The sequence below is a fragment of the Lytechinus variegatus genome, chromosome 4, assembly GCF_018143015.1.
Source record: "Lytechinus variegatus isolate NC3 chromosome 4, Lvar_3.0, whole genome shotgun sequence".
NCBI classification, from domain to species: Eukaryota; Metazoa; Echinodermata; class Echinoidea; order Temnopleuroida; family Toxopneustidae; genus Lytechinus; species Lytechinus variegatus.
Genome location: NC_054743.1, coordinates 21,787,409 through 21,801,719, shown reverse-complemented (window position 1 = coordinate 21,801,719; position 14,311 = coordinate 21,787,409). Strand labels below are relative to the sequence as shown.

At 35.0% G+C, this 14,311-nt stretch overlaps 1 protein-coding gene across 1 annotated transcript; it reads left to right on the top strand.

Annotated features, from left to right (window-relative positions):
* Positions 1 to 2,883: 2,883 nt before the first annotated feature.
* On the top strand, positions 2,884 to 8,857 carry LOC121412602 (flavin reductase (NADPH)-like). The gene is made up of 4 exons (XM_041605380.1): positions 2,884 to 3,093; positions 6,481 to 6,679; positions 7,188 to 7,355; positions 7,909 to 8,857. Exons 1-4 carry the CDS (start codon positions 2,944 to 2,946, stop codon positions 8,046 to 8,048), a joined length of 657 nt encoding a protein of 218 aa, XP_041461314.1. The 5' UTR covers positions 2,884 to 2,943; the 3' UTR covers positions 8,049 to 8,857.
* The last annotated feature ends 5,454 nt before the right edge of the window (positions 8,858 to 14,311 follow it).

The window sequence follows — 14,311 nt, the reverse complement described above, 5'->3', positions numbered from 1 at the left end:
CCCCCGCCAGAGATCGCTAGAATGTTAAAGGACAAGTACACCCCAACAAACAGTTTATTTGAATAAAATGAGAAAAATAAAAGGATGACAATGAAAATTTCATCAAAATCGGATGTAAAATAAGAATGTTATGATATTTTAAAGTTTTGCTTAATTTTACAAAACAGTTACATGCACATCCTGGTCAGCACGCAAATGAGGAGACTGATAACATCCACTCACTATTTCTCTTGTATTTTATTATATGAAATACAAAATATTCTAATTATCTCCTCATTGTCAAGTGAAACAATGATTAGTTCCTTCCTGAACATGTGGAATTTGCATTGTTTAATACTATATTATTCTGTCAAGTTGGTCCCTATTGTCAAATTCGTAAAAAATGAAATATTGTATCATTCAAACAATAAAAAACTAAATTGTGAGTGAGGGACATCATCGACTGTCTCATTTGCATGTCACTTAGTTGTGCATATCACTGTTTTGTGAAAAATGAGCGAAATTCTAAAATATCATAACTTTCTTATTTTACATCCGATTTTGATGACATTTTCAGCGGTATGCTAATTTGATTTTCTCTTTTTATTCAAATCAAGATTTATCTGTTGTGGACTTGCCCCTTAAGTTTCTCTCTTGAAATTGAGAATTTTTCTCGCTGGTTCTCTACATTCACTCACTTTTATGATATATGTGGAATACCTGGAGAGGGTAACAATACATAGCCCTTTCCTAATTGCCAGTTGTATCCCCCTTATTGTGAAATGAAACAGAAGAAACAATATCCATATTGAATATGTTATTTCTTTTTTTCACTCGGTCGTTTCGCTCCAATTGAACAATTGAAACTTATTTATCCCCAGGCCTGGAGGCTGGAGAAAGAGACTGACTGATGTTGCAGATCCCTATATTGCCCACGCTAGTCAAATTTCCTTGTATTGACATATTGAAATAAAGCAATGCCACAAATTTAAAGCCCCCGGAGACCCCCCCCCCCAAAAAAAAAAAAACAATAATAATAATAAATAAATAAAAAATAGTCTGAAACCCGATTGGACCTAAGCCATGTAAGCGCTTTTTTCCTTTTGTAGATTGTCTGTTTTGCCTGAATATATTGGCTTAAAAAAAAATGAAAGGTGAACATAATACATTCTGTAAATTCCATCTTAAAGTTCTCATCAATCTACCAAATGGACCTATTGAATAGAAAATCACACGCCCGGGTTGGCTATATTGGTTGGGCGGTTTTTAAGAAAGACTATCGGATTTGTCTTGAGAGAAGCAAGGGCGCGTGGAGGTGAATCTTTTATCATGTGACTGACCAGCAAGAAAAGCTTGGGCAAGGCATGATTGGACAGGGATTGCGTACGTGTGAGTTCAGCCATTTTAGTTTCGTTATGAAGTTTATTACTGTTTAATTACTTCACTGTTCAAGGCCTCTGGAGAGCAACACCAACAAACATGACCAATGTCAGTGAAGGATGAATATTTGGTCAAGACTTCAATCTCTTCAACTGTTCAAGGCTGTAAGTTGCAGAATTATTGTGATCGTCAAAGTATAAGCAAGTTTGCATGGAGTAAATGCTTCTGTCAAGATGTTTCTATGAAGTCGATATAGAATCACTCCTGCACTGCTGAGACCATGGACCTACATGCTGAGAATGAGAGGTATTGTAATGTCGGTAGCAAATTTTATTTCCAAACTGAAAATTTTATAAAGAGTTGATCTTGAACTGATACAATAAAGAATGGGCGGATCCATTATTTTTCAAAATGGGGGACATTGTCGTTCAAAAAAATTAAGAACCCCCCCCCCCCAAAAAAAAGGGATCTCCACTCCAAATCAATGTAATGGTGATTTATGTCAGAAAATTTTTGAAAACCAAGTATAAAAAAGGATCCTCTCACTTGCGCATGCAGGGCATATATTCTAACAAACATTGGCTCTCGAATAAAGAAAAGGAACAACGTGATGGTTGTCTATAGCTACCCTGTTAAAGTAAAACCATATTTTCTCGACATATTATCATGAGGAACTCTGGATGTAAATCAAATTTTCGATATTTGATTGATTTTATTTATATTTTTTTGTTTCACTTTCCACCAAAATACATCTTGAACAAATAAGAACATAATAAAAATAATTGCATTCACTGTTAAAAAACTTAATTGAATTTAGTAACGTGAAATATGAGGAACCTATTAAAAAGCATAGCTTGTAATCATAGGTTCCTGGAAAAAAAATTCTTATCGCAATGAAGATAGATCAAAATGAAGAAATATTTTGAAACAAACAGGATAACTGTGACACAGCGTAATATACCACTCATCCCATTGTGGTATTAAAACCATTGAATCGAATGAAATTCAGCGGGCACTATATGGATGGAGACTGGCTATGATGTATTAAGGGCATATTAAGTGCATCGATTCTATTTCGTTTTATAGATTATTTTGCCCCAAAACGTTTGACATACATTCTTCCCTTGCGTGAGTAAAACAAACTTGACGCCAGCTAGGGTAATTTCCCGTAGATCTGTAAAATATATATTCTTTATTATCTGCTGGAAAATGGGAACTCTTTAATCCAACTCTGTGGAAAACGGTTGCAAGAGGTTTCGTGTGTTACACACAAGGGTGGATAGGGGCTTGAGGTAAAGTATTTTGTAGCCTATATATGTTGAGCACATCCTCACGCATTTTAGTAAATTATATCGTTTAGAAATTATTGATATTTTGCTGTGAATGATTGAGCTCCTTGATAGGGTCACACAAAGATCACGACGAGTAATCATTAACTCTGTTTGTAGGAGGTCATGTTCAAAGTACGAAATAATTATGAGACCTCGATATTGTTCCATTAAAATTGCATGCGATATAATACAGACATAAATATCGGCAATACCGTGCTCAGTTAACACGATCTACTTTATTAATCATTTCAAAATGAAGTTGGCCATTTTGGGCGCTACAGGCCGGACAGGACAAAGCCTTATTCTTCAAGCCATCAAGGCTGGTCACCAGGTCGTTGCCGTGGTCAGAGATCCTGAGAAACTACATGAGATCGAGCAGAATGTCGACGACTTCAGTTTGAAGGTAAGACCGTCCCATTTCCGACATTTCCTATTCTCTCATTCTTCACACCTTTCTCTCTCTCTCCCATCCCTCTTGTCTATGTCTCCCTCCTTCTATATCTCACCCTATCCCCCTTACCCCTCTTTCTATCCCCTTTTCATGCGAAATCGCTTCCGAATCTACTACTTCAAGTATTGTCGCTCAAAAATTATTTTGTCGACGACGTCAACATCATTTAGTCAACAGTAATATTTTAAATTACATGGATGGACGTCTGAACATTTTTATCATTCATTGTCAAACATATTTTAAGAGACAATTTTTTTGAGGGCGGCTAAATTGGCTACCGATAGCATCTCGAAATGGGTTTTACTTGGCTTATAATATAGCTGCGAATACACATGATTAAGCGTTTAAGCTTCTGATATACGTGATTTAATTAAAATGTAAAGCAAAGTATCTGTCAAGACAGATAGGGTTTCTGACATCATTCATGATTTCCATATTGCTGGAACATGACTGGGCCCGCTAATTTATGACCACCTCCTCACTTCTATTGATTATTTATGATATAAATGACGAATTGCCCATTACATACTAGACTGAATTATTATTACTATTGTGAACATAGTCCGTATAGATAACTAATGTGCTAAAATTGTGATAATATTGCTCGATCGATTGAAGTGTTGACGCAATGCAAACATTGTTATTAGCATCATCATTACATCAGTACATTGGCGACGGAAGCCAAAAAATTTAGGAGGGGACAACCCCAAAAATAAAATTTGACAAGCAAAAAAAAAAAAAGGTTCTCAACCTACAAATTTAGGGAGGACCGTCCCCCCTCCTCAAATTTTTTTGGGGACACGTCCCCCCCGCTTCCGCCGCCTATGCATCAGTATCATCACCATGTGCATCGTTACATAATCGTATGGAGAAACACAAGTTCGAGGTTAAAGTTATGTTTAGGTTTTCTTATGATTGGTGGTATACACAAGCTACATTTTGTGTTGAAAGCCATTTAAATGCGAAAGAGTCAATAGTGCTGATTATGGCGCAGTCACATTTTCCTTACGGCGGCCGTACAGCAAGCCCCTGGGGCCCGTTGCAGAAAGAGTTGCAATCAATCGCAACTCTAAAAATCATGCGCAAGTCCCGAATGCGCGTTGTTGATTGGTCGAAAATCAAATTGCGCGTGATTTTTAGAGTTGCGATTGATTGCAACTCTTTCTGCAACGGGCCCTGTGTTCAAACATTTGTTTGTAGGTGGTTTGAATAGAAATGAATAAAACGTTTGTTGTTGTTTTTTCGAGTCGCTGTACGGGAAACCATTTGACTGCAGCATTGCTCCCGACTACCTGACTACTATCTTACCTGAGTGAAGGAGAGGGTGGGGTAGAATCCTCCCCCTTTTTGTGTTGTCAGAAAACAAATTCATGGGGGCCGTTTCATAAAGCTGTTCGTAAGATAAGAGCGACTTTAAGAACGACTGGTGAACCCTTCTTACGCGCTAAACCATCGTCAATGTATATACCATTTACCACAAGAAAGGATCACAGTCGTTCTTAAAGTCGCTCTTAACTTACGAACAGCTTTATGAAACACCCACCTTGTTTCCCAACTGGAATCAATGTCAATATTACGAAAGGGTAAAAGCCATTTATTTCTTTTGTTCAACCGCCAATACTTTTTGAAAATATGAATTTTAAATATCTATCCCCTCTCTCTTTCACCCTCTCACTCTCTCGCTCTCTACAAATAACAATAACTTTTTTTTTTTTATCTTGCAAGCTCCTGACAAGCTTACAGATTGTCAAGAACGAATACCGATATGAAATTCTATTCGAAACAATCCTATTGAGTGTATCTAACCTATGTACCTCTTTTATTATGTGGAATAGAACACATCGAAATGATCACTGCATTCGGAATCAAAATTGGATGGGAATCATTAATTTTATAAAAAAAAAGGACCGCTAACAAGGGGAGTGGTGTATTGAGCAATAAGATAGCATTGTTGCTTAATGCTTCATGAAACGACTTAGATTTGTCACGAATTGCATTTATTTGTTGACTGCACAGGTGTTACTAGGTAATTCATGTAATTAGGAGAAAATTGCCCGTTGTCTAAACGGGCTTATTGACAACTGAAAACAAAGTCCAGGGTGTGAACTGAACATACAGCGCAGATGAAAGGGGGGGGGGGAATACGGTTTCTTTCGGTAATTTCAAATGAAAATCATTTGGGGCACTTGCACGACTAGGAAAGGAACAGAAAAGAAGAACACAAGAAAGAACAAAAGGGGACAATATGATAGCATATTTTTAAAGATCATGTCAAAATTAGCTATCAATTTAGAAAATTAATAATAAAAAAATCTCCCCCCCCCCCCTCTCTCTCTCTTTCACTCTCTCCCTGTGCAGTCAATACTGTGAAACAAAAAATGTTCACTATCCTCGCTCGCTCTCCTCGCTTACTCACGACTTTAAAAAAATGTTACCCAGTTTAATTCCCCACAAAGTTTTATCTCATTACGCCACTGGTCGTGATAGTCAACCTAGAATGTTTACTGATATTTGCCATGTGATGTTATTCCTAGTTTCCTTTAACTTATTAAAAGGTGTTGCATATCAATTTAGAACAATCAGTTAATTTGAAATTTCGAAGTATTTCACGAATCTGACCTTCTTTTCTCTTACACGTCATTTTTTTTCTTTTACAAGAAGAATTCGGTAATATCCATAATTATGTAGGACATCCATCTCATTCTTCTCAGGCCGGTTCTTATGTCTTATTCTATATTTTTATACATGTGTGTATGATGTGTCTCCCTTGTTGACAGAATTTGATAAATATGAATTCATATAATGATATGCAAAACAATAAGTGGGTATATGGCATCACCTTGCTCATAACATATTCATGAAAACATGCATGTGACTTTTAACCGAATTATACACAATTTTGAAATGTCATTAAACTTTCTCATTCCTTGTCCAATTTTGATGAAATGTTTAGTCAGTTTTTTGGATCTGTTGAAATCATATTATATATGTTTCAGTCAAGTTGGTCCTTATTGTCAAATTTGTTTTTAGAAAATGGAATATTGTATAGTTCAAACAAAAAAACAAAAGAAATAGTGAGGGGCATCATTGACTGTCTTATTTGCATGTCACTGAGTTGTGCATATCAACTGTTTTGTGAAAAATAAACGAAACTTAAAATGTCATAACTTTCTTATTTTACATCCGATTTCGATGAAATTTTCAGCGGTATGCTAGTTTGATTTTTCTATATTTATTCAAATTAACATTTTCTAGGGTGGACTTGACCTTTAAGTATTGATACGTGTTCGATTAATCGAGCATTTTGCTTTTGTCTCCTGTCATCCATCTCTACTACAGATTGTAAAGGGTGATATATATTCATCTGATAGTCTTCAACCAATCTTCGATGGTTGCGATGCAGTCCTGTCTGGTCTTGGTGGCCAGACCTTATTCTCTACAGTCACGCTCTACTCAAGATCTTGCAAAGCAATCGTGGAAGCCATGAGACATGCCAACGTGAAAAGATTCGTCGTAATCACATCTTGGTATACGCAAGGTATGTTAGGAGAGTGTAGGCCCTTTAGTTTAAGTCCAGGGACCAGCTGTGGACTATGAGGTCCCGGGTTCGAATCCCATTGCGAAATGCGTTTATTGGCTATATTGCCTTACACACGACCAGGAAAGTCTGTTATATTTTTTGTTGTTTAAAGTGCAATAGACAAGTGACGTGTTTTAGAGTGGAAAAAATATGTGATTTGATATGACGTGAATTATTGTTGACTTTTATTTGACATAACTTGACTGAACGTTTTTTTTCAGTTGACTTGAATTGACTCGACTTGATTGAGCTCTTGAATTAGTATATTTCAATTGATTTAACTTGGTTCAATTTGAATGAGTTGATCTCACTTGATTTAATTTGATCTGAATGGATTAGATTACGTCCGACTGGACTTCATTGATTTAATTGGACTCTACTTAATTTTTACAATAAGTCACGTGACCTGAATTGACTTGGATTGATTTGATCTGCTTTGATTTTTACTCGCTTGCATTCCTCATAGTCGACCCTAAAGACGATCCCGGGTTCGTAGCCCGTTGGGTGATCAGACCTATGCTCAAGAAGGTCTTGAGTGATATGCTCATTATGGAAACATATCTGGAGACAGAATGCCAAGATATCGACTACACTGCTGTGAGACCCGCTCAGCTCAATAGCAAACAGAGCACAGGTACTATTTACATCTCCTTTTCTTCCCCCTCTTTTTTTTCATTATCTTGATTATCGTCATTATGTATTTAAAACAGACAAATAAAGTAAGAATTTTGAGATGCAAAACGATGATTTTTATGACCAATTCACAAAACATGTTTTTTTAGTGGTTAAAGAAAACAAATTCTCTGCGATGAAATGATGATTACTTGTTTTGGGTCATTTTGGAGGTCCATGAATGGTTTCCACCTTGTCATGTCAACCCCCCGCACCCTCCGGTAAAAAGATCTATTAGTTATGCTGTATAATGTATTTGAATTAACTGGAGTTCATGTTTTCTCTTTCCATTGAAAACACATTCCTCGCTCTTTCTCCCATTTTCTTCTCACTTCTAACCCTTTTCTGACCCCCCCCTCAAAAAAATAATGATAAATAAATAGATAAATCTTAATAAATAAATAGAAATAAGTGAGTAAATAAATAAGTAAATAAGTAAATAAATGAATAAATAAAACAAATAAAGAAAAAATATAAATAAATTGAAACAATGGCAAATAACTTTTATTCCACAGGTCAACCATTCGTCGTAGAAGAACGTCAGTTCGTGAATGCATCTACATCCATACCTCGAGCTGATGTAGCAAGGTTCATGTTACAATGTCTGGACGAGGACAAGTATTACAAGAAATTTCTTGCCATTGGTGTAAAATAAGAATAATGGTTGTTAGGAGAACCCGAGGTGACATGTTTGTTTTTTCTTTATAACACGACCTGTAGGGCCTATATATTAAGGAGTAATGTGGTCATTACTTTAACAATTGTCATTATATTTTCAGTGTAAGATACTTGAGAAATGAAATATAATGTAGGATAATGAATTGCATTATGTCCTATAAAGTTTTTGTAAACTTCAAAGTTAATACTTGTATTATAATGTTTGTAAATGTATGGTATTGAATTGAAATAGATCCAAAATATTTTTGCGAATTGTATTCATATCATAAACAAACATATATTTTATTTCTATTCATGTTCATTCTCATTTGGCGAAGGAAAAGTTGAAAGTATTTTATTTTACAAATTACTTTTTATAATGCAGATTTAGGTATGCCAGGTTTATGTACTTTTCGATTCTGCTCTAAGATTTTTGTTAACGTTAAGGTTATGAAACGAAGTGTTGGAAATCAGGTTTAGAAATTTTTCATTGTTCTACAATATTTGTGGACATGTTTAAAATGTCCCAAAACTCTGTCCCAAGACTTTTTTCCTTAAAAAATGACAGTAGACTTGACAAATTTTAAGTCACTGCATGCAGCAGGGATGATAGTCCCTATCTTATTCAAAGGTGTTAAAAAGGGAGGGAGATGTAAGAAGAAAGATGTATTGTCAAAAATGATGGTCTTATTTGTATATTAGCAAATAAGTGCATACTGATTTACTCATATATCCACTTATCGTCTCGACCTCTGTTTAAGTTGGTGCAAAGTCAGTCTACTGTCATTTTAAAGGGATAGTCCGGGCTGAAAACATTTATATCTAAATAATCAGAGTAAAATTCAGAGCAAAATGCTGAAAATTTCATCAGAATCGGATAACAAATACCAAAGTTATTGAATTTTAAACTTTAATATTTTGTGAAAACAGTATTATGCACATCTTCATGAATGCTGATGATGTCACATCCCCACTTTCCTTTTTATGTTATTACATGAAATCATAAATGTTTCATTTTTGCTAACATGTGCAAATGATGTGTCTCCATTATGATGAAATAAGTTGTTGCCATAAATAACTAATGCACTTAATCAGTTGTCAATCCAATTGTTTTAGTTCTTGGTAGAACAATTTTGAATAAACCTAATTTCATATAATAAAATACAAAAAACAAGAGGGGATATGATATCATCAGCCCACCTAATAAATATTCATAAAGATATGCCTAGAACTGTTTCACCAGAATAATGCAAATTTTTAAAATTCAATAACTTTATTTCCAGTCTGGACCACCCCTTTAAGGAGAAAATGTCAAACAGTACTGAGAAATGGTAGCTTTATCACTTGTATATTTGTATTCTCTAGAGAGTAATAGGGATAACTTAATCTTTAAATTTGCCAAGACAAAGGAATCACAAAGATAACATTTGTATTTTCTACAAAAAGATGATTTTATTGTATATGAGTAGCATACCACTTCTCTATAATAACAGATTTTGGCATCCCTCTTGATAACAAACATTACTTATATATAAATGGCAAAACTCATCTCTCCAAAAACATATCAAGGTACAAGAAGATATAAATAACATAATACGAAACAATACTAAAAAATAATCTAATTGAACATGTTTGAATACATATAAAGACAACTGCGTATGACCCTTGTTATCTCAGAAACCTTGCATGAAAATTTGGTTATAACCCATAGAACACAATTTAACTTCCATCCAATACACACTTCCCATGGTTTATGTCTGACTTATCTTGGGTGTAGAGCTCAACGGATAACAAGGACTGAATGTGATCAAGAAGAGTCAAATTTATTGTTTTGAATGATACATTTCTATTTGAATTAAATCTGAGTGAAATGAAATAAGGACAGACAATATCAGATTTACTGTAAAATTCATTGATACAGCTTTGGGTGTAACAGAGGTAATAGTTCACTACAAGTCAATGAAATAATAGTATTGGTGGTGATATTTTACCTGATTGCTAAGAAAGCATGAATGCCTGTAAGCAAGCAACCAGAATACCAACGGCTGAAGGTCCTTTCCGAAGGACCTGGTACTGTGGTTTAATGCCTTATCAAAGGGCACTAGCGCAGCAAGTGGGAATCGAACCCAGGTAATCAGAATACAAATCCCCCGACTGAGCTATTGTGTAAGAAGGCTTTTGATTTGAAAAAAACCATCACTTTATGTTGTGAAAAGGGAGCATTCGGGAAGGAAGACAGATTAATCTATTTTGTGCAACACATTTGACAAAATATTTCGTCATCCAGTAAAATAAGTGCTTATGATAGAGTGGTGCAATGATACATGAAGGACCCCCATGGAAGAACAGTGGTATTTTGTTGATACCTCTGAAATGGGTCATCTTTCATATCTTATGATTTATTAAATTTGAACATGTATATATTTTATTCTTTTTAAATGGAAATATGCATATATTTATATAAAGCTGATTTATACTTATTCAATTATGGATATTTATCGTAAATATGTTTAGTATTAAACAAGCATCCATTTCCAATGTCCAAAAGATTTGTAGCAGTGATTATTTCTTATCAATTATTTCTTATCAATATCAATGCCATAAAATAAAAAGTAGTATTCATACTGTATTGTTGTCTGTGATAACAAGGAAATATTAGACAATTTTGTTTGAAAATTGTGTTTTAAACTATTAAAAGTTCAAAATGATTGTTAATTGTTTTGTACAGTCCTAATCTGTCACTTCTCTTAAGTTACAATTCATGTATATCAAATTCCTCTTCTGAAGTCATTGGTAGAGTTGGGCAATTATCAGAACTGCCAGTAGCTTAAGGTATTGGGGTGGATTTGTCCTTTACAGCAACAAAACATATATAGCTTGTGCTAGGGCCAATTATGAGCAGTGAGGTAGTAAAATTTGTTAACAAAGTAACCACAATAAAATAATGCTGCAATAGTGAAAAAGATACATACATATAAAAAGAATACTGAAACAAAACCTGTATCGGAATTACAACTAGGGGGTTTTCAAAAAGAGTTGAGTATGACTTAGAGTCATGTGAACTCGCACATGGTATTTCACATGCAATTCCCATTGATTACTTTGACCAATGTGGTGATGCATTTTATATTGCATACAACTACGAGGTTAAGTGCAATATTTAGTCACAATCTTTGTGAAATACCCTCTGAAAACATACCCTATTGTGTATGGTGTATACTTAAGGCCACCACACACCTTACGACCCGACTGGTCTGCGACTGGCTTGCAACTGGGTGAGGGGAGATGTGACGTCACAGACTGGTCAGAGACAAGTTGGAAGGATTTGACATGTCGAATCCTTATGACTGGATCGTAAGCTCAATCCAACTTTCAGCCAATCAGACAGCAGAGTTGCACGATGCGTATATGATAAGCAACGCGCATACGCAGTAGTAAGCACACTTTCTCAGTTGCTATGGCAAAAAGCAAAAGGCGCATGCATGAGTCGCAGATCCGATCGCAAGGTGTGCGGTGTCGAGGCTTATGACCACCTTGCGATCCATCTCCCCTCTCTCAGTCGCAAACCAGTTGGGTCGTAAGGTGTGCGGTGGCCTTGATAAGTTGAAATGCACATGGGAAGTTAATAAATCATTTGAAATTCAATGATAGCAAGGAATCATGGTGCCATGTGAAATTGATCTAATAATGACAAGGGAAGGTACTTTCAATTGCATATCAACCAGACCTAGTGATCAAACAGTGTGGCCAACTATATTGGCAATGGTTACAACATGGTTGATACTGCTATGTCAGGCAAACATTGAACATGGTTATATACCTCATGATGCCACCAACTGTTGCCAATTTGGTCACACTCTGCAATGAGGGGCATTAGAACCAAGCACAATTACATAGGGTATCAACTAATCAAGCATAATTATGTAACGATACATATTAAAAACTTTTTTCATCGTGATGATTTTGATAAAAATCAGCAATTGAGTGTGAAACACATCTCTCTGTTTTAACATTATATAAAAGCATAATGTTGTGCCCCATTAATGCTATCGGAGCTCATTATTGCGTAGATGCTCCTGCCAACACCTCAAAATACATTCTGATGAGCTTTTGCAATCAGGGCCAATAAATAATCATATGTCCAATTTTAGGCATAAAATGTCAATTACAATTACATAATATTCTGGAATGAAAAGGCCTGAAGGCAATTTATCCAATTCAGCTCCAATTTGTAAAAATTTGTCACTACACATTTTATGGTAGTTTTGTTTTTTAGCTGAATCAAAACAGTTGTCATGATTATATTCTTGCAATACATAATTAAAATTTTCATGATTAATTTCATTTCAAATATACATTCTGAAATATTGTGAATTGTCTCTCAAGTAAATGGTGATAAAAGTCCCCAAATATTCAGTTCATGCAGTTGTACCCTTCTGCTAATAAGGCATTCCTGTTTTGAAAATGAATGCAGGATTAAGTCGTTACCACAAGTAACATCCACACATAATTTGGGTAGAAAATATCCATGATCATTTACCAACGAATCCTCTGAAATATCTACAATTAAAAAGTGTTCGACTTTCTTTGTTCATGATTAGTTTAAAAGATAATGATTTCTTACTGAACTGGTAAAGAATTCGTTAAAATATTTAATCATTGATAATTTTCCTTTCCATAATTTGGGAAGTGCCACAATACTCGTATCACATTTATCATAATATATTTGAACATTACTACTTTCTTAAATTAACACATATTTTTTACAAGAATCAATTACAATCTGAAATGAAGTATGCATAGATGATAAAGATAAGCTCGTAAGCTTGATGTCACAAGAAAAAAACAGAACAAACTACAGATATTCATATTTACACAACTAAAGATTAATAAATAAAACTTTGGCATTCATAAGTCACTTATACCGCTTAGCGCTTGTGACAAATCAGATGAAAGAAAGAGAGAGGAGGAAAAAGAGTAAGAGAGATGGAGAGAAAATGAGTACATAGATTTTAAAAAATGAGCAGTAAGTCTCTGGCAATATATACCCGTTATGGCCATGCACATCGACAACATAACATCAAAACAAAACACTGTGTGTAAAAACAAACGTAATATATCAAAATTGCACTAGGATATCTTAAAAGGCTAAATATACAAGGTAAAAGTTTAAAATGTCCTTTTTTATTATAACTTTAGCATCTTCATCCAAACTTCAGAGCTCTATTCTCATACATGTAGATATTGACAAACTTCTCTTATTGAGAGGGCAAAGGAAGGTGTAGAATCATTTACTTTAGTATGTATTTCAACTCTGCAACTGCATGTTGATAGACTTTGAATTTGTCAAATATTTCCATTTCGGATATATCGAAATATCATGTTGGCCAAAAGTTGAATTTTGAAAAATATTCTGAAATTAAAAATTGACGATACGTCCATAGCCCCCAAAGATTTCTGATAACTTGAATTAACATCTAAGGCCGTGTTTATGCTTCCACTTTTCAGGCCAGAATCAGCGTTTCCAAACGTGATTAGTCCAAAACATGGTTGCGTCCATGCTTACTTTCATTTAAACGCTGTTTCAAAACACCGTTCGTAAACTCACAAAAAGGTGCGTTTGTAAACGTCATTTGACCAGAATCAGGCTTTCTGGGGAAGTATAAACAGAACCACGATCGTAAACGTGTTTAAATGACGTCATTTGGTACATGCTTCCGGTGAGATGAAAATCCGCGGGCAAATACAGTCGTATTGCTCCATGTTATCTCTACGTAATAACAATCGGAAAAAAAACTTTCGAAAAAAGGCCCGCCCAATTTGACCTCGCTTTACGATGCGAAGCCAGCTGGAGATCATGATTTGCTCTGAAAAGTTAAGCATAAACAGCACTTCCAGAACCACGTTTACGATCGGCGTTTTGAATCGACGTTTGAAATCGCTGATTCTGTCCTCGCAATGGAAGTATAAACACACCCTAAATTGTACGGGTTGGGATGGTGATTTCAAGGAGAGATTGCAAAACAATGAACCCATCAATTACAAGATTATTTTAGAAATATCCAAGAATGGAGCAAATAAATAATTTTCCAAAGGGTAACGAGTTTGAGAATATCTATACAAAATAGAGCTATGAAATTCTTTAGAAAGAGCCTAAATTATTTTTGAAAGACCTACATTCAACCCATTCACTCATTCATTCACACATCGCTATGATAATCAGGAACCTGTTGTAAACCTATCCCTCCAAAAGAAACCCTT